The 21,888-nt window shown below is 33.5% G+C and overlaps 1 protein-coding gene across 2 annotated transcripts in view; it reads right to left on the reverse strand.

The window, feature by feature from the left end:
- Positions 1-21,888, reverse strand: part of COL21A1 (collagen type XXI alpha 1 chain) — a 198,612-nt gene that overhangs the window by 103,074 nt on the left and 73,650 nt on the right. The window contains exons 5-10 of one of the 2 annotated variants that reach the window (XM_081295392.1): positions 12,697-12,865; positions 12,299-12,515; positions 9,479-9,652; positions 8,308-8,385; positions 6,846-6,854; positions 6,427-6,510 (exon numbers count right to left, since the gene is read on the reverse strand). In XM_081295392.1, coding sequence (XP_081151518.1) covers positions 6,427-6,510; positions 6,846-6,854; positions 8,308-8,385; positions 9,479-9,652; positions 12,299-12,515; positions 12,697-12,865 — 731 coding nt within the window. Of the gene's footprint in view, positions 1-6,426; positions 6,511-6,845; positions 6,855-8,307; positions 8,386-9,478; positions 9,653-12,298; positions 12,516-12,696; positions 12,866-21,888 lie in introns of those variants that run through there. The other variant, XM_081295391.1, reaches the window with a different exon arrangement.

Genomic DNA, 21,888 nt, shown 5'->3' on the forward strand with positions numbered 1-21,888 from the left:
AAAAAAAGTTTCTCAATACAAAACATCCAACCACATTGCTGCAGTCAGGGCCAATAAAGGTTTGAAGTCAGTTCTATTATTTGAAGCATTTTGTAGATTTTTTTTTAAAGAAGACATTTCAAAATAGACTTAAGAAAATTATGCTTCATTTTAAATACCTACCTCAAAAAATAATGTCTTAATTATATAAAACTAAATGATTTATTTCTGTGAGAATGCTGGGTATAACAAGTGAAGTATTTTTTCCTGGAGCAAAATGTCAGCATTAATGGGAGGATACATTTTTTTTTTTTTTTTGGATTTTGAACAGATTGCAAAGTGCCACAGCAAATGTTTTTCACTATGGCAATATTTGACTCTTGAGTCTATAGATTTAACTCTGTTATGAATGTTGCATCCCAGATACCAATACCCTATAATGTAATAATTCAGTTCATAAAATAATTACTTAAAGAACAGTCCACAAGCCTAGCACATGCCTGTAATAAATAACATTCAGGAGGCTGAGGCAGGAGGATTGCAAGTTCAAGGCCAGTATAGGCAACTTAGTGACACCCTGTCTCAAAATTTTAAAAAGGGCTGAAAATATAGCATAGTGGTAAAGCACCCCTGGGTTCAATCCCCAATACCTAATTTTTAAAAAATGTCCAAATCCATGTGGTCTCACACATGGGACTCAAGTTTAAAGCTTAATGGCAGTCATTTCTTTCAGTGGTGTCAAATGTAATACTCTGCCTATATCACATTTGAGAAAAATGTCAAAACTCCAAACTTTGAATATGTTCATGAAAACAGGGCCCTGGTCAGACAACTCAGTCCCAATCTTCATAGTCCTTCAGTGCATGTAATACTTAAGAAATTAAGAAATGACTTTGTCCTCACAAACATGAGATCTTGCAAGAACACTGTGCCTTTCCACATAGCAGTGAGGCCAGCACATTCTATAGAAGTCCAGCATGTTGTCCTAGGCCAGTACTGATCATCCAGATGGTCACCAACCATGAAATATAGCATTAAATAACCATTTTCTTCTGAGGTGAAAGTGCTTTCTAACTTAATTCTAAGAAATACTTCAAAAGTAATATTCGTCCATCTCTGAGTCCATGAAGTCCATATGGGACATTCTTCTGGAAAATATGAAGTCTCCGCCATCAGTATCAGTAAACTTCTGCAAAGGGAACTAATTCCATTCAATAATAACTCTTCCTTGTTTTTAATCAAGAAATCATCCACACAGGACTCTGGCAATTAAGACTACTTTTATAGAGCCAAATTTGCTGATCTGAAAACTACTTTGGACTCCTGGCTACGGAGGCATGTTCCTGAAACATAACAGGAAAGATGGAAAGAACTATGTGAACTCTGTTCAGGAACCCATAAAGAAGGGATGGGCTATTCACTTACCAGTGGCCCTTCCAAAGGCTTAGCAAGAGGAAAGGCTGAGAAGAAGGAAATGTCATTTTTCAAACAGAGAGAGAAGAGCTTAATAAATCCAGGAGGAAAGACAATTTGTAATTCTAATTCAAGGACTTGCAGTCCTGGCTGTGTGTTAGGGAGCAACTTTCTGGGTCTCTAGGGATTTAGAATTTCTCTTATTTGAAAAGGTTCACACTAGCTTCCAGCCTCTGGACCATCCGTCCTGACCCGTGTTCAGAGTGGACTTCCTGCCTTTCAACAAATTCCATCTTAACTTTCTGTTGGGAAAAAAGATTTTCCTCCTTTTCCACTTAGGCATCAATAAGACAAACTTCTCTGACATTGAAGTGTCCATGTCACTATTTTCTCCTGGTGTCTTTCTCTCTTTTCCTATTGAAATAGTATGGCAGCTCTTATATCACATCACTTTTTCACACCTAGTGTCTTCTCAAAGTTTTCCCTTGGTTAATCTTCATTTATCCTCTGGATTGAGGCTCCATGAAAAGAAGGTCTATAATTTCTATTTTTTTTTGATGCAATGCTGGGTATCAAGTAGAGATTCAATAAATATTTTCTGACTGATTTATTTAAAATCAAATCTGTCAACAACCCACTTACATTGCAGAATATTAACTACCAGCAAAACCTGGGAAATCAAAAGGATTTGGAAAGTTTAATTGTTATTATGATGAGCTGAAATAAATTTTGGCACAAGAAGAAAAGCCACTCATGTGCTTTTATGCTGCATAAAAATATAAAACATATTAATAATGATTTAAATTGATGAAACCTAAGTTCTTAAAGAGAAAATATCACCCACATGATAGATCCAGTCAGACCGGATCTATCTATGATTATAACAGTGATCAACACCAGCATGAGGGAAATTAATCTCTTTAGTAGATTGTATTATTGCTGGTAAATCTGATGGATAATTTTGACTGTTTCCCTCACTGAATTATTTGCAAAAGTTCAGGTAGGTTTAGAGTTGTTCCCATAAAACTTAAAGAATAAAATAAAGCCCAAACTATTTAACTGATTAGCAAGAAGACTAATTAAAATAAAATTCTATTTTATTACTATTAAAGCAAAAACCTAACCTTTGTTTATTGCTTATTATATACTGAGCACTGCTTTAAAGATTTACATACATTAAACTAGCTAACCCTCATAATAATCCTATGAAGAAGGTACTTTGATTATTTCACTTTTCTATCTAGGGAAACTGAGGCCCACGGAGGTTAGGTAATCTGCCAAGGTCACACAGCCATGGCAGAGATGACATTCAAATCCAACCAATTCAACTCCACAGTCTATACTCCTAAACACTATTATTCCTGCTCACATGACCAAATGCATATGTTGATCAGACATATGGACCACTTTAACTTGAAAAAAATTCCAAATACATTAAATTAGACATATGACTTACTATTATACAACTGTGACTAAATTTCCCAATCCTTTTTCTTCTAGTTTACTTGAAACATTTGCACATTTTGAATTTTAAAAATATGTGCTCCACTGAAAAGGAATACTTATTTATGCTGAACTGAATTTGTGGCCATAGGATTTTTAAGTTGTTGACAGGAGTGGAACCATCACAGACTAAGCTGAAACATCTCTGGATAAGGCCACTTATGAAGTATAAACATGAACCATTAATGTAAGAAATGGAGTTGTGCTTGCAGAAGTAAGCTGATGTTTCAAGTTGTGCATCTGAAACAAAGCCCTTAACCATGTTTATAAGCCTTCTTCTCAAAAATCCTTAAGCCTCCAGGCCACTCTGGCCTCCTTGGGAATATGTGACCTAAAACTGATTTTTACCATTCTCCACAACCAGTGTTTTCCCTTCCTTGGCACTCAAGAAATCCATTCTTCAGGTTACAAAGAATTCACTCAAGTCTATAAAGATTAGCATAAGAATGTGGATGTCCAGTGGCCCCTGAAATTTTCAAAGAGACTTTGGAACTTCAATAGTCCAAATGAATCTCTAATTGATAGAATTATTAGGGTGAAACAAAAGCCTCAGCAGGAAGATGGTTATAGCAAAAGTGATATTTCTAAGCAAAGATGTCATTAAGAAATTATTCCAACCTGGAAAAGAAGGGAAAATGCTTTCTTTCCACTTCTGAACGAATTTTAACATTTAAGTTAGAACAAATGTGAGGAGGTTGCTTTCACAAATGTTTCTATTGCTGTGGAATAGGGAAAGAAGTATCATTTACATGTACAGGGCATCTGAAAGGAAGTCACTTGCATACTGGGGATGCCTCAGCTTTTGTGCAGAACAGAGACAGTTCATATAGGATAACTGGGGGGTCTGGGGGAATCTTATTTTTTCAATGATCCCATAATTCATTCAATAAAAAATTATAACTATTAAGCACTGTGCCTAACACTAGAATTCCAAGGAGAATTTCCTTCTTATTAACCTTCACTGTAAACAAAAGAAGTGCTTGTGTGTAAGAATTATCCTAATAAATCGATTATCCCATTAATTTATTCATTCTCTTTATTTGAAATTAATGGGCCAAATGTCCAAAGACAGGTGTATTTTTTGATGCTTGATGAAAAGTTATAATGCCATGATAAGTGTGGAGTGCCATAATCATTTGAACCTGCTTTTGCAACAGGGTTGGGATATTTTTCAGAAATTGACAGAGCTTTAAGTAGACAAATTCCTTTATCTTAAATAAGTGTTTATCCTCCTATTTACCCAGGAATTCCTCCTCTGTTTCAGTCTCATGATGAACTCTGCTCCCAGAACCCTATTTCTGGCTAATAGAAAGGCTAGATCTGCTTCTCACAGGTGACTTTGTTTGATGGACACGGGCAAAATTTTCCAGAAACCATCTAACAAAAATAGCCAATAAGTTTCAGTGAACTCTAAAATACAATCATCTTACCTGCTTTAGTTTGGGCTCTGTTGAACTAATAAAAACCAGATTGATATTGAAAGCTAAAAAATCTCTAAAAGATGTGCAACTCAAATGTTGCTAGGGGTTTCTGTTTTTCACATATAGGTCCCTGACCTGGGTAAGGAACAACCTCCAGGGAAAAAAAGCCCTAAAAGGATGGAAGAGTGTATGTGTGTGTGTGTGTGTGTGTGTGTTCATTCCTGTAATCCTGCCAGATTTCCTGAACAAAATGGAAAGCAGATCAAGAAGGCACGCCAATTTCAAGAGTGGTGGAAACTGCAATTTCACTTAAAGTAGTAGGTGGCAATGGGGATAGATCATGACTAAGAAAAGAGAATGAAAATGAAAAACACGTGAAACTTGGAAAAACTGGAAATTAAAGGCTTGACCAGATAAGACAATGGTGTGCTAAAAAATTTGCTATGAAAATATAAAATTAAGTTATACTAAGAGGTACCTATTAGTTCAGAAATTAATTATTCAAAAACCTCAGAGTCTTCAAGTGCCTCTCTAATGGCAGGCAGCCTCTTACAGTCCATGGAGCTGGCCTGAGCCTCCCTGAGAGGCAGGAAAGGACCATTGAAAGGCTAGACATAATGGGTTTATGATTTCCCCATTATATCTCTGGAGAATCAAACTATTTTATGTATGATATTCCAAGGTGAATAGCTATAAAAATATTTTCAATAAAGAATCTTCTGGTACAACATACTCATCTGTCTTACAAAGTGTCTTCTTCTAATAAGGGTAGGTGTTTCTCTCTTACATCACAGCATCCTAAACAATATGTAGTAACTTTAACTAATGAACACTTGGGTTAACTTTCTTAAATGCAATCTAAAAATAAACGACAATAATAAACGATTTACATGATATGTACTGCAAATTCCAAGTCAAATAGATGTTTATTTGGAATGAGTTATTGAACATATATTTCTTTAACTACATTTATTTCTTAAGTTTAACAGACAGGCATGGAAATGATGGAAAAACATGCAAAAAAAAAGATGGGAAGAAATTAATGATTTTAGATCACATGCTGGGTAGTGAAATGGATCGAATTTTTATATGAATGAATGAATATGCCACAATGAAATCTACCATTCTTTTAATTAATATGAACCAATAAATTTTTTAGAAATAAATTACATCAGTAGTTTGAAAACTAGCCATTGTATTAAAACAATCTTAAAATTCAGTCCAAATGAACCTTGCAATTTGTATTAAACAAAAATTAGTATGGTCACTTCAAGTAAGAAGGTATCAAAACACACAAACGTTCTTTTTGTCTATAGAATTAGACCTTTTTGAAATTATATATCATTTTTATGTTATGTAAGGAGTTATTTTTAAATAATATTAAATGCACAAAATTTATCTAGAGTGGACAAACAATTTCTTAGGATCTTAGCATATATCTAAGTGATACTATAATAAGCATCAACTTAGTAGCATTCATATTTAATAGCATAGGAATATATCAGAACATACTGTTATATAAAAAGTAACTAGCTACAACCCCCCACAAGATAGCTCCAAGGATATGAATATGTATATATACATATGTATGTAAATAATTAAGTATAATTGGACCACAAAAATATTCTCCAAAATTAATTACTGTAAGTTTAAATGAAATAAATACATATGCCTCCATTTATAGAATTAGACATTAAACAATATTAAAGTCAAGTCAAACATTTTTACTTCATGTTTTTCATCTGAAAATCATTTTGGCAAATTAGACATTTAAAAATTTAAAGCATAACTTAACAGCTGTTTTTTATTCATTTATTTTTTAACCAGGTTGGAAGGAAATATCATTCTTGGGCTCTAATAGCAGTATTTTGGGGAAAAAAAAAAACCAATAATGTGACCTCAGTTTAATGTGTGTCAGTGGGATCAGTTTTAGTTTCAAAGCACAGTTCCAGATAGAATACACTTTTTAGAAATCACACTAATACTCAGGTTTTTAACGGTTGTAAGGCAGGAGGAGGGAACTTCACAATGGGGTCAATGGCAATTAAGAATTTCTGCCTTTGAGCAATACTGACTTTTAACAAAAAACAGTATGGTTTGTATTACTCACTTTGGGGCCTTGTAGTCCTGGATTTCCTGGAGGACAGATACAGGGAGCTGGAGTTGAACCTACGTCACTGGGACCATTAAGGCACTGCAAAGACAAAAATGGAACTAATCAACAAATGTGGAAAGAAAGATAGACATCTAAATATTGATATAGATAGAACTAGCTTTATCTTTATATACACACATATGTATGTGTATGTATCCATATGTAAAATGGTAAAGATATAGTTACTTTCCAATTTTATTTAGCTCAATCTGCTAAGAAATTCCAAATCACAAAAAAAACTATCAATAAGAAGTACATTCAAATTATATAAAATGGGTTCTATTTGTCTAATATACTTACAGCTGAAGAGAGGAAGCTAACTGGTCCCACAACACAAACATTACCTTAAGGAGAATAAAAATAGCCAAGCCTACCTCTCCATTCTGAAAGAAAAACAACACATGTGTTTTAAAATAGGTTTTTAATTATATTTCTAAATTATCTTTGTCATTTACAGGTAGTTTGTTGTCCCAATACAAAGTGTCAAATCTAGAGATAAAACATTTGCTTACACCTATCCTAAAATGTACTTGTCTACACAGGTTTCTGCTATATCTATAAAGGATAAAAGAAAATATAGGCGAAGAGTGGAAGGCAAAAATCAAAGCACTGAAGCTTCTTGATATAATGACCATGCAAGAACAAAAATACCTTAAGGTGATATTCAGAAGCTGTACTGAACTATCTGGAAATTATTTAAAACACAGAAAAAAGAAGCCAAAGATAACTGCTTCCATTAAAATTTTATTCATTTTACTGTAGAAGAGCTTCTCAACTTATTGCTGAGTATCACACAATTTTAAATAGGTTAATATAATCTTTCCAAACAGTAACAAAATTAGATCAGTACATACAATAAACTCTCAAATGCCATGACTTCAAATATTTTAGGAGAGATTTATATTCCAAGTTATAAGTATCTAAAAATAAAACTATAGTATTTAAATGATTACTAATCTAGAAAACCTAAGAATGAGTCATTTCTCAAAAGTTCCACATTTGATTTTATTACAGATCCTTTAAATGTGCTGCTCGATGTTCTCAACTCTTCTTTACATGTGGTCTCATTACATGGTTTGTTAGAGAAATAAATTATGATAGCGCAACTATGCAAATTAAAAGAATCATGGACAGTCCAAACCTCACTGAGAATCCACATTGTCAAAAAGTTGTCCAGCACTGTATGTTTTTCCATTAAAATAATTCACAATTTTTTGCGTAGGGCAAAAAGGGATAGATTATACACACACACACACACACACAGTCATACACTATAAAATTTTAGCTTATAATCATTTTCCTTTCTAACCCATTAATAAAAATGACTAAATAAATAGGAAATTCCCTTAAATTCTAGAACCATAAGGAAACCTTACTGAGGTAGCAACAACAAAAATAAAATCATTCATTGTAAGTTCAGAAAATATGCTAGTGAACAGAAAATTTATTTCCTACTCATCAGAAATATATAGTTTGGAATGTTTTGTCTTATGTTTAATTAAGTAGAAAAATGTTCTTTACACACTAATATTTATACGAAGCAATCTAAGTCTTTGGAGCAGGTGTAGTTCTGCTTCATCTGAGCACTGGAATAATCACAGTAAAAAGTGATGTGGGGAGAAATCACTTACTGGTGCTTTCATTCATACTTGCACAGTGACACATTATAATTTATTTCAGTTATGAACTTCAAACTATGTATCGTTCTATTTAACTTTGATAATAAAGATTAACTCTACATATTAAATAAGTTTTGGGCATTATCTACTTTTCATTTATTGTTTTGAAAGTACTAAAGCAACACTTGGGAGAAAAAAAATAACCCATCTCACTTACAAATCCAGGAATCTCACATGCTGTCTCGCGGTTGTTCTGCTCTGGGTCACAGTAGATTCGCAACTTTTGGACATCAAACTAGGAATATAAATACAGTATAGTTAAAGTTGAGGCATGAGCTAACTGTTTTATAAAAGCAACTCAAATATGTAGAAACTGCTGCTATGGTTAGTCATTTGATAAGGTTTAGATTCCCAGCATTTAGCTAAAACAATAAAAACACAGAGGTTGAATACCCAACATATATTATAAAGATGTGATGCACCCTAAGCACCAAGAACAAATCTGATTTTCTTCAGGAACCCAGTGAAGCTTTTTTTAATATCCCTGTATTGAGAACTAGTCTAGAAAGTATTTCCTAAGGTACTTAAAACCTTTCCCAGGTTTTTTTGTATTTACCCTAAATCTCTACAACATTCCAGATCATATAGGGGTAACCTCCAGAGGCCATTCTGGGTTTAGAGACTTAGGTGCTGGGATGGAATGCACCAGTTACTGTGTAAATATTTACTACAATTTGACTTAAAGCATTAATACATAGTGACCGTGTGAGTAATCACACATTTGAAAATGACAGAGTCTTCCTGTAACAGAAACAAAGCGGGAGGGAAATACTCTTACCAATTAAAGATTTTTCCAGAGTTGTTTTTTAACTACAAACTATTAACCCAAACACAGACTCTAAATAGCTGTAATAAAAGTAAAAATAAAACTTTTAAAAGCATGAACTGCACAAAACACAATCACTTTATTTTTAAGCAATAGTTTTGTTTGTGAAGGACTCTGACATGCATTAATCTAATTTTATCTTCACAGCTGCAAAGAAATTTTTATAGTTCTCACTTACAGCTCTAAACATATTCCCCATTCCAAATCCATTATTTGAACTGCTTCTCCTGGGAAATATGAAATTAATGTTTCCTAGAATTCTATCCTCTGCCCAGGGGATTATTTTTCTAAGATTTTTTAAATAAAATAGATGAAGTCAAATTTTGCATTCTAATATACACATAAGAACACAAAATTTCACCCATGAACTGACCATATTTCAATTAAGTATTTAAAGAGAATTCACAATTAAGTCTAATAAGGTTGATTTAGTAAATACTAGAGAGAGGACAGCAGAAATTTGATTTTATCCGATGTAAAAAATAAATCATTATTATACTACCTGAACAGTTTCTTCTTTCCCAGAGTATTTTCCAATTTGGGTTTGCCCACTGATGAAAATCCCTAAAGCTGGATGTAAGGGTTTATTGTCAATTTGTTGATCATCAATAAACAGAGTTACATCTTGCTCTGTTACTAAGAGACGAATTTGATGCCAGCCTTCATCAAACAATGTCTATGAGAAGAAAATATGAAAGATTCACAAATAAAACCCTTAACTATCTTTCACTGTCTTCCTACTTAGAACCATTGTTAAGAAAGTCTGAATCATGCTGATTTTCTGTATTATATACTAATTTACCCTGCTCTAAGCTGGACCCCATATGCTATCCACCAACTCTTCTCTTAATTCCTACCTGAGTTCCTCTTACATATACCAATGTAGTTTTGCCAAACAATTTACTGAAACAACTCCCTCATAGTCACTAATGAGATCTTGATCTCTGAATCCAAATGGCTCCCCTCATTCCTCATCCCACAGTTAGTCCAATTCTCTCGATATTCTCACTCAATTTCCATAACTGAAAGAATCTTGGCCATCTTCATTTAATTCTCTTCTGTTGTTCATTCTTTATCACTTTGAGGGTTCTTCTTCCTCAACCTGCCCTATAAAGAGAGCATCCCTCACAGGTCTGTCCTTGATATATTTCATTCTGCCCTCTGACTACCTCATCCATACCTACAAGCCAAACATTATTTCTATGTAGTAACTCCAATATCTACATCAATAGCGTGGACCTCTCTCCTACACATAGGTCCCAAAATTCTAACACTCAGTAGAATAATCTTGCAAGGGTATCTCACAACCAGTTTAATGGAGTGTGTTACAAAATGAACTGTCCCCCAAACTTCTTCCACTCCCAAATAGTTCCCTTGCATGATAATACTCTCCTTTTCTAAAACATGTTTCTTTCTCTGAGTTGTAAAAACTCACCAGATACAATTATATCAACTATTTCTCTTAAAAATTACTCAAATTCACCTCTCTATTTTCATTCTAACTGCCATAATTTAGGCTTGTGGTTATCTTGCTTTGTTTTCTAACATATTTCTGACTTTTCCCTCTCCAAGCCACCCTGCATATCTCCACTATAATTAATTTCTCTCAGTAAAGTTGTGTTAGAGGAGAAGCTCCATCTTATCCATTTCTTTACTTCAAGTATCAGACAAAATTGCAGGATAAAACTGAAAACATTGTTTGGGGAACAAATAAGAAGGATTGCTTTGACCATGAAACACCTATGATCAAGATCTTTGCACGGAACCCTGTTGTTCACTGAATAAAATCCAAACCAAATTGTATGGCTTTCCAGGATCCTCACAAATTGGGCTCATACCTTGCTAGCCTTTTCATTCATGCATTTTATACTCAAAACATGCCATTCTCTAAATAAAAACTGCATTTGGCTAGTCAATGCCAAACCATTGTCTCAATGTTCTCTTACATCTCTCCCCATCAAAAATCCTATATATTTTCCAAGATCCAATCCCCAAACCATGTCATTTACCATGATTTTCCCATATTTTGTGCTTTATACTTCAATTTAATATAAATTATTTGAATATTCCATTATAAAAAAGCTCCTTAAAGTTGCCACAGGAATTCATGTTGGATAGACAGATTATTAGGTGTTTTTTTAAATAAAGAATCTAGCACCTTGGTTTTAATAAGGAAAGCAGACCACAAAATTTTAAATTTAATATAGTAATTGAATGAAAAAATTGTCCAAATGTAAAATATTCATATGTAACCAAGCACATTTCCTAAATTGTATAATATACCTTTAGGCTATCATAATTATAATAATGAGCAAAATTTAATTGTTTTTATCATTGCATCTGTATTATGCACACATGACTTAGAAAATAAACATTTTTCATTTATTAAATATATATATTCCTTTGGGGGGAAATAAAATGTACTCCTGATTAAAATAAATTCTATTCTCATCAACTCATAGGACATGGCAATATAAAACAGTCCAACATGGACTTTGATATTGACCATATTTAAATTCAATTCTTAATGAGCTGTTTTAGTCATCATTTTCATCACTATGACCAAAGACCTGACAAGAACAATGTAAAGGAGGGAAAGTTTATTTGGGGGCTCATGATTTCATAGGTTTCAATCCACAGATGGCTGACCCCTTATCTCTGGTCCCAAGGTGAGGCAGAACATCATAGCAGAAGGGTAAAACCAAGGGAAACAGCTCAGAACAAGGCAATCAGAAAGCAGAGAGAGAAAGCTTCACGCACCATGAAGAAAAGATAAACCTTAAAGGCATGCCCCCAGTGACCTACTTCTTCCAGTACACCTTAACTGCCTACAGTTTCTACTCAGCTAATCAATGTCAGCGGACTAATCCACTGATTGGGTTAAAACTCTCATAATCTGATCATTTTCATTTCTGAATCTTATTGCATTGTCTCACAGGAGTGCATATCTAAACCACAAAGTAGCTGTTTTTCTTTGAGGGCACACTTAACCTTGAACATTGTTTTTTGTTGTTGTTGTTTTTGTTTTTGTCTACAAAATGGCAGTGATAGCTTCTTCACTGGATGGTTATTATCTTTAAATGTTCTTGACACCCAGTAATAGGAATATGAAATATGCTAATTTTCCCCCACTCTTTGTCCTCATACTGATTTAGAAACAAATTTCCTTCCTCTTTGGTGGTGTTTCATAAACAACAAAATTTTAAAATATGAAGTCAACATCTTTTAGCCATGTTAAAACTACAATCCTCACCCAACACACACAATCCTAATGATGTTCCCCCATGATTATGAACACCATAATCACACCTGGGCTCTTTACCTTAACTTGAGGGTCAGTGAAGGTGGCCACTTGTGAGCCATTAATTACACTGGTTGTTGTAAATGATAAAGTTTTGTCCACACCATTTAAGGTAACTGCTATTTGTGGTTTTCCATCAATGGTTAATATTCTCCATAAATCCCACACTTTCTTGACTTTAAATCTCTGAGTAGAAACAAATACATAGGATGGAGGAAGACCTTCTGGGAAAACATTGCTAGAAAGAGAAGAACATGCATCAGTTTAAAGAATTCTCAGTACCTCTGCAAATATATATATATATATATATATATATATATATATATATATATATATACACACACACACACATAGTGTGTGTGTGTGTGTATAGCATGTGTGTATATAATTTTTAAGTTGTATTAACATATAACATTTACCTTGTAAATTCTGATAAATCAACTTTCGATGTTATTTCATATCCTTTTATCTTTGTTGGTGAGAGCTGAATTCTTTTCTTAACCTTTTTCTTTACACCTAAACCTAAAAGAATATCAAAACCCTTCTCATCGCGAGCTGCCACAGGAATTCGTGTTGGACAGACAGATTCTATAAAAGCAAAAGCAATAAAAACTGGTTACTCATGAACTTTTCCCACAAGAAAAGAAATATCAAGGGAAAAACACTACAGAATGTAAGAATGTGAGTATACAAACATGAGAAAATATGAAATTGTTTTAGACTTCCGAGAATGATGTTTCAGTTGTCTTTTTTCCCCAGAAGGTGGATAAAATTATGACAAAAATGCAACAGGGATATTTAATGGAGTGTTTCACGGGCAACACTAAGTTTAAGTTTGCAGTATGGAGCAAAAGGTGATTACCTTGAGATAATCACCCTCTTCTGTAGCATTAAGGATGGGAAAGGCATCATAATACAATAAAAACTAGTGATGTGGATTTTACGAGCCTATAAGGGATAATGATAACCTGTAACATAGGACATCTTAGATAAACCAAATTAGTTTAAAGCAAGAAACAAGGTAGGGGTGGGGAACACAGGTCTAAATTCACAAATGAATCCCTAATAGACTAAAGTTATAATTTCATTTTACTCTAATTTGTTCAGAGACCATTAAGAATCAGAATGCTTTGGTGATGAGAAGATTTCCTTATTTATTTTACACTCTGGCTTTTCTGTTAAATCTCAGAGCTTAGTGATATCTAAGTACTCTGGTCTTGCTGGAGTCATAAGGAATGTGTTTTATTTAAAATCCTGCCATGCACAGAAACACAAAGACTGTATATCTGGAGTTCAGACAGAACAATCAAAAATAATACTAGCAAGAGCAAAATAAATGATCCCAAAATCAATCCACTTACTAAATATTAGATAAATATCAAAAAATGCAGACCAAGATTCATACAATTTATTTTCTCATTCCAGATTGAATGACCTCATCTTCTTTTACTAGTAAATAACCCTAGAGCCTTGAAATCTCTGATGCCTTGGACTGAACTGTCCCTCATCTGAGGAAGTGTCTTCCAAATGCACAAGCAGCAACAATACAATATAGTAAGCATAGATTTTTATAACATTCCATTCAGTGTTAAGTCAGTGGTTACAATAGGCTCCAACTAGCCTGTAGTACAACTTGTGCACAAACCAGAAAATAAAAATCTTTTGTACATCACCTCACTAACAATAGATTATGTTATTTTATTGACAAAAAGATAAAATGTAAGAAATGGAAATTCATCCTTGGCTTATAAAATAGTTAAGTAGAATATAATTTTAAAAGCTAACACAATAGTAAAACTACTTGTTTGGGTTTTGTCGTTTTGGATATCAACCTTTTTCATTTTAAAATGATTATACAATGACAGCTTTTGAGGTTATCCTTTCTTCTGTTTGACTGTTATGGGGAAAAGATAATGTGCTTTGTCTTTTCTTTACACATATCCAGCCAGCAGTATTATCAAATTCCCTTACCTCATTCTTTACTCCTTTTCTCTTTCATTTTTAATTTGAATTGGCAGAACTTTTGTTGGATATTCAGTATATATAATTTGAACACAAAAACTATTGTTTAGGCTTTAAAGAAGTAGGGCTTGTGGGTTTTTTGTTTTAACTAGACATCCAAGCACCTCTATTCACATGTCCCCATGCTTCTGCTGACGTGGTCACTTCACCCAAGTTCCCACTGCAACAAAGTGATGTTGGCAAAATAAGGAATCAAACTCAGACCTGGGCTGACTCCAGAGATGGCTAGGATACTGTGTAGCCACAGGCCTCAGATTCATAGGGGGAAAAAAACCAGGATATCTGACTTGCTTTACTCAGCACAATGTCTAAAACCATCCATGGTGCAGTACTTCTCAGTAGTTTATTCTTTTTTGTTGTTGTTGTTGCTATGTAGTATGAAATGTCCTAAGATGCATGCATCCACTTTCCTTTGGGAAGTCTTTGAGTTGTTTTCAGTGTTTGACTATTACAAATCTAAAACTGATCACACATTCAAGAACACATCTTTTGGTGGACATATGAGCTTAATTTTCCACAGAAAAGTACTTAGGAGTCAAGTTGCTGCTTCATAGGGTATGTGTGTGCTTAGCCCTAGTAAACAGTGCCAAATACTTTCCTAAAGTGGTTGTACAACTATTCTATCTCACAAGTAAGTCCACTCATACTTAAGAGAGATAAAAGTATGTGCAATTAGGTTATAGTTATTACACATAATATTTCAGAGAAAGAAAAGAGTTTAGACTATGCTATTCATATGTCCTTCTATGTTCATAATAAAAAAGTTTTCTTTTTTCTTTTAGCATTAATTAACTAGATATTAATATAGATGCATCTTGATCCAATTATAAACACTAACAACAAGGTTTGTATGTTCTAATTTGTATATTTTACTATGAATGTCCAAACATCAATTTTCATGCATAATAAAACTGTTATTTCCTTATTTAGAACTATTGCTCCATCATATTTCATATCAGGGAAAATTCATGTTTTGGAATTTACACATCCCTGAAAATTTAAGTTACCCTAAATTCAGATTAGAATTTGATTCTTTTAATATAGAAATAGAATACAAAGAGATTCTCTAAATAATTAATGAGCTTTTATGAAATACTTTATCCAATTCTAGCCTATCTACCAAGTTTCACCCTTGCTCTCAGCTCAGTGGGTGGAAATTGATGAATACTAGTGCTGGAGGGGCAGAAAAGAAAGGAATCAGGCTCAAGTGGGATTAGATAAATTCATCATGAAATCATGGGAGCTAAAATACTTGCCACCTCCACAAAAATTTCAATCATCCTGGCCATAGTCCCTGCTAAGTATACCCATACCCCTTAGGACTTTTATTGAATTGCAAATTGAACTAAGTAGGGTAGGGTAATATAACAATGCACATTTAGTAAGTATTATAAGTCTTGAATTAAATGATAAAATTATTGAGCAATCTCCAATAAAATAACAACAAGAAGCACAAGTAAATTTGAATAAAGAAAAAGAAATCAAAAGTACAAGTTAAATCACCTCAAGGTAAAAACACATGGAAGAGATGAAAAACCCCAAAGTTTACTGAGGATGAAGGAGAACAAGGGTTCACTCAAGCAGGCATTGTTTCTCTCTCTCCTTCCTGTGCTCCCTCTCCAACTCCTCCTCTTTCTCTCTCAATCCTTCTCATTTGCCAAGAGAGAATGGCGGTTTTATCCTTGTGAAAAGCGGACATTTTACCATAAAACATTGGGCTTAAAAACTGAAAAGCTCTTACCAATGAGCAACATACTATGAACAAGCAATAAAGGGAGTAATTTGCATAGAGTTCTGATAACAAATAACAGAGAAATGCCCATCTAGTCCAGTCTTCTTGCTTTACAGAATGAAAAAAATGAGGCTTACTCAAAGTTAAAAGTTGTATGGCTAATTGGAGTAAGAACTACACCTGTCTTCTGTTCTCTGGCCCTAATACACAAGGGAATATCATATACTCTTTGAAAAAATACATAAATTTCCTGTATCACCCAAACGTGGGGCAGCAGAAAGCAAAACAGTGAGCACACAAAAGCAGTTTCCTACAGCCTGCACTTTCACCACTTACATCTGCACATGGCCGAGTTCAACACATGCCATCAACATATGGGCCCTGAAACTCAACAATTCCAACCACTGATAGTCAGAAACCCTTGAAGATACAGAAGGAAGGAAACTTTCAGGGAATAAGGGAATAAGAGAAAATTACAGTTTTTTTCTCCTTCCTCAGTCTGTTCTATCAAACCCATGCCTGGTTGACTTGAAGAAGAAACAGAAAAGTTACATAAGCAAGATGGTATAGTATCAAGTTCCACCTCATATTACTCAAAATAAGCACCAGTTTAACAATGATTTACAGATCAAAATACCTTTACAGGAATTGCAGAATCCAGTTAGGATGTTGCAGAAACCTGGGTGAGCACAAAGCCAGGAACAGCCAGCTGAGATGGAGATATTTCACTTTATTCATGTCAGACCATCCTCTAAGTGGATATGAAATAGATCCAGGAATGCACATCTTCTTCCTTGAAGAAGAGTGAAGTGAGCCTCTGATGCTTGTACTTTTCAGAGGACTCCCTGAGGAACTGTTTTTTGATCTTGTCTTATTTGGAGTGGTGACAGACCTAGAATAGTTTAGGTGCCTGGGGGACACTAAGAACAAAGAAAATAGGGTGTATCTTGCAGTGAATAGCACAATTCAGTGTAATTAGAAAAAGGTTCACAGTATGAGGCATCACTCAAAAAAGAAAGGAAAAGGGGTAGAGCATGCAACTTGTGTTTCGACTTTTTGAAGGGCTACCTGAAGGACTAATATCTATCTTGCCTAAGGGCACTGCTGGGAGCAAACAAAATTTGGATGATTAGTGAAGGCTGAGAACAAGGATGAACTGAATAGCTGTGACTACAGAACCAGAGAACATGCAGTGCCATAGATGTACACTAAAGGGAAGGAGTTTTTGAAAACAGTAGATCTCTCTAATTGAGAAGTTGTGTGTACAAGCCTGGTGCAATGGGATATGACCATAATACCAGCTACTAAGAGGTTGAGATGGGAGTAACATTTGAGTTCAGGAATTTAAGACTATCCTGGGCAACGTGATGAGATCCAGTCTCAAAAAAACATACAGAAACAGAGAGACAGACAGTCAGAAAGGGAAAATAGAAATAGACTTACAGAAGTTGCATCCCATTTAAAAAAGAAAAGGTTTTTGAGGTCCTTCAGAATGTCTAGCCAGCTGATTGATAAGGATCCTCTCCTGTACAAAGCCAACCTATAAAGACTGGTCATGTGACTGTTTCTAGCAAATGTTTGGATCCTAAAACAAAGCTAAAATACACACACACACACACACACAGAGAGAGAGAGAGAGAGAGAGAGAGAGAGAGAGAGAGAGAGAAGCATGGCACAAAGGAAAAGGGTAAATCTCCATATACTAATCCTAAAAATATGAAAGTATGCAAATAACTTGAAAAAGAACTCAAAATGACCATAAAAAGGATGTTATATCATTTGAAAAAATAACACATAAACAAAATGAGAATATAAACTAAGAGAATGGAAATACAAAGAGAAACCAAGCAGATATGTAGAAGCTGAGAAATATAACTGAACTGAAAAATTTACTACAGGGTTTCAATAGCCAACTTATTGAAGAAGAAAGAAAAAGAAGCCATAAACTCAAGGGCAGGTTATTTGAAATTATCCAGCCAAAGATATATAAATAAGAAAGAATAAGAAAAGGTAAAAAATCAATTTAAATTAAGGGACTTACAGAATTCCTCTAAGCAAATCAATACAGCATTATAGGAATCTCAGATAGAAAAGAAAATGAGAAAGAACCAGCAAGTTTTGTTGATTCAATAACAGCTGAAATTTTTCTAATTCTGGGTAAGAAAATGGATATCTAGAAGAACTCCAGCTAAGGAAACCCAGAAAGGTCCACACTAAGACACCCTAAGATCAAATTATCATTAGTCAAAGACAGAGAATTTATAAAGCAGCAGGATAATAGTGATTTGTCATATAAAGAAAAACTTCCATAAGACTATCTCCAAATTCCTAAGAAGAAATCTTGAAGGACAGATGAGTATGGGATGATATATTCCAAGTATAGATAGACAAAAACCCACCAACCAAAAATACTATATCCAGCAAAATTGTTCTTCAAAATTGAAAGAGAAAAAAACAAATTTTCCCAGGTAAACAAAAGTTGAGAGAGTATATCACCACTACACCTGCCTTACAAGAAAAATAAAGGCAGTTCTTCACATTGAACACCACAAAAGCATAAGAAAACAAAACTTGTTACCAAATGTAAATGTATAGATAAATACAGATTAATGCAATAGTTAAAATGTGGTACATAAGTCACTTTCAGTTATAGTCTATAAATATACTATAAAGGATATAGTATGAAAATAATAGCTATTATGAATTACTTTAAATGTAAAGGGATGAACACCTCAGTCAAAATAGAGAGATTCAATGGACAAGAAAGAAAGAAAGAAAGAAAGAAAGAAAGAAAGAAAGAAAGAAAGAAAGAAAGAAAGAAAGAAAGAAAAAGAAAGAAATTAATTCAACAATATCCTGTCTTCAAGAAATTCATTTTAGATTTAAGGATAACATGTAGTAAGTGAGGAAATGGAAAAACTATCCCATGTGAATGGTAAACAAAGAGAATAGAGGAGCCACATTTATGAGAAAGAAATATATATATTTAGTTTTAAAAAAGATATAATAATGTTATTAATTCATCAGAATGAAACAATAATTATAAACATATAAATACCCAACATCACATCACCTGAATTTATGAAGCAAATATTGACTAAATTGAAGGGAGAGGTAGACAGCAACGTAATATTACTGTGAGATTTCAACATTCCACTTTCAATGATTAGAACATCCTAGCAAAAACTCAATAAGGAAACAAAGCACTGGAACAATAGTATAGACAAATGGAAATAACAGATATTTACAGAACTGTCTACTCAACAGCAACAGAACACATACTGTTCTCAAATACATATGAAACATTCTCCATTGGGTCACATGGTAGATCTCAAAACAAGTCTTAAATTTAATAAGAATGAATGCGTACCAGTACATTTTCCAACCACAATGGAATGAAACTATAAATTAATAGCAGGAGGAAAACTGGAAAATTCAATATATGTGGAAATTAAACAACACATTCTTGAACAACCATTGGGCCAAAGAAGAATCAAAGGGGAAATTAGAAAATATCTGGAGACAAATGAAAACAAAACACAACATATTAAAACTTATGGGATGTAGCAAAATAGTCCCAAGGTCAAGTTTGTAATAATAAATACCTACCAAAAAAATAAAGATGTCAAATAAGCAACATAACTTTATAAATCTCAAAGATCTAGAAAAAGAGGAATAAACTAAGCCCAAAGTTAAAAGAAACTAAACTAGAACAGAAATAAATGAAACAGAGAATAGAAAAACAATACAAAAGTCAATAAACTAAAGGTTATTTTATTTAAATAAATCAATGAAATTGGCAAATCCTTTACCTAGATTAACAAAGTAAAAAAAAGACAAAAATCAGAAATGAAAGTGATACATTACAACTGATGTAACAAAAATAAAAGAGATTATAAAGACCACTATGAAGAAATATGTGTAAACAAATTGGATATTCTAGAAATAAATAAATTCCTAGAAAAATAAAACATGCTGAAACTGAATTAAGAAAAAATAAAACATACGAAGAGATCTATGCCTTATAATGAGATGGAATCAGTAATCAAAACCTCCCAACAAAGAAAAAAGCCTAGGACTTGATGCCTTCGCTGATGAATACTTTCAAACATTTAAAGAAGAATTAATTCCAATCCTTTCAAATTCTTTCACTTAATATGAGACTTGCTTTATCCTTTTACCGAAGGGGGGAAAAAACACCAAAAGAAAACTAGGCTAATATCACTAAATAAAGATAAAAACATCCTCGGCAACTGAATTACTTCAGCAGCCCCTACCAGGATGGGAGAGGCCAAGGCATGGGGCACACAACTGTAATGTCAGCTACTCAGGTAGATTAAAGTGAGAGAATCCCAAGTTCAAGGCAGATACAGTAAAATCATTTGACAAAATTCAACATCCTTTAGTGATAAAGAATGTCAACAAATTAGGTATTTAGGGAATGTACCTCAGCATATTGAAGCCCATATGTGAAAATTCCATAGCCAACCTTATATTCAATAGCGAAACATTGAAAGATTTTTCTCTAAGATCTGGCACAAAACAAGGATGTCCACTCTTACCACTTCTATTCAAAATAATATTAGTGAAAGCAATTAGGCACAAGAAAATTTTAAAAAAATCCAACTAAAAAAAAAGAAGTAAAATTATCTCTGTTTGTAGCTGACATAATCTTACATATAGAAAACCCTAAAAAACGGATCTACCATATGATCCAGCTATCACACCTCTGGGAGTGTAAGTATGTGGCGGGGTGGGAGGGTGTGTGCATCCAAAGGAAGTTATATCAGTGTATCAAAGAAATACCTGTATGCTCAGGTTTATTGCTGCATTATTCACAATAGCTAAGATATGAAAAAGGAACCTAAATGCCCATCAATGGATGAATGGATAAAGAAAATGTGGTATGTGTATATATATGCATGTGTGTGCACACAAACACACATACCACAATGGAATATTATGTATCCATAAAAACCAATGATACTCTATCAGTGCAGCAACATGTATGGAACTAAAAGACACTAGATTAAGTGAAATAAATCAGACACAGTAAGACAAATATTGATTGTTCTCTCTTTTATGTGAATATTTTTAAAAGATTTAATGATAGATTTGAATGCATAATATAGTGATTATTAGAGATTGTAAAGGATGGAGAGAAGGAAGAATAGAGAAATGGTGATAAATAGGTAGCAAATCACAATTAGATAGAATAAGTTCGAGTGTTCTAGACTACAGTAGAAGGCCTATCGCTCACAATAGCTAGAACAGAAAAGCTCAAAGGTTCTTAAGGCAAAACAACATATGGAGATGGAATTTTAATTATCCTTACTTGATCAGTACACATTGTTTAGATGTATTGAAATTTCACATTGTACCCTGTAAATAAGTACAGTTGTTACATATTAATTAACAATGTTTAAAAATATTTGAGACAAAAACATTAACTACCCTGGTTTGATTACACACTGTACACACATATCAAATTATCACTGTATCCCATATTTGTATAATTAAAATAACATTAAAAACAGAAAACCCTAGAGATACTACCACTACCTCTCCTGGCAAAGGTGTAAGATACAAGCTCAACATTAAAAAAAAATGGTTTTTATACACTATCATCAAATCATTCAAAGAATAAACTAAGAAAACAATTCAATTAACAACAGCATCAAAAATTAAAATACTTAAAAATAAACTTAACCAAAGAAGATTAAGACCTATACATTGAAAACTATAAAACATTACTGAAGGGTACAAATAACATGGTACAATCCAATGTTCATGGACTAAAGACTTAACATTGTTAAAATGTTCATACTACCAAAAGCTATCTACATATTCAATGCAA

The sequence above is a fragment of the Spermophilus citellus genome, assembly GCF_964194105.1.
Source record: "Spermophilus citellus genome assembly, chromosome: 5".
NCBI classification, from domain to species: Eukaryota; Metazoa; Chordata; class Mammalia; order Rodentia; family Sciuridae; genus Spermophilus; species Spermophilus citellus.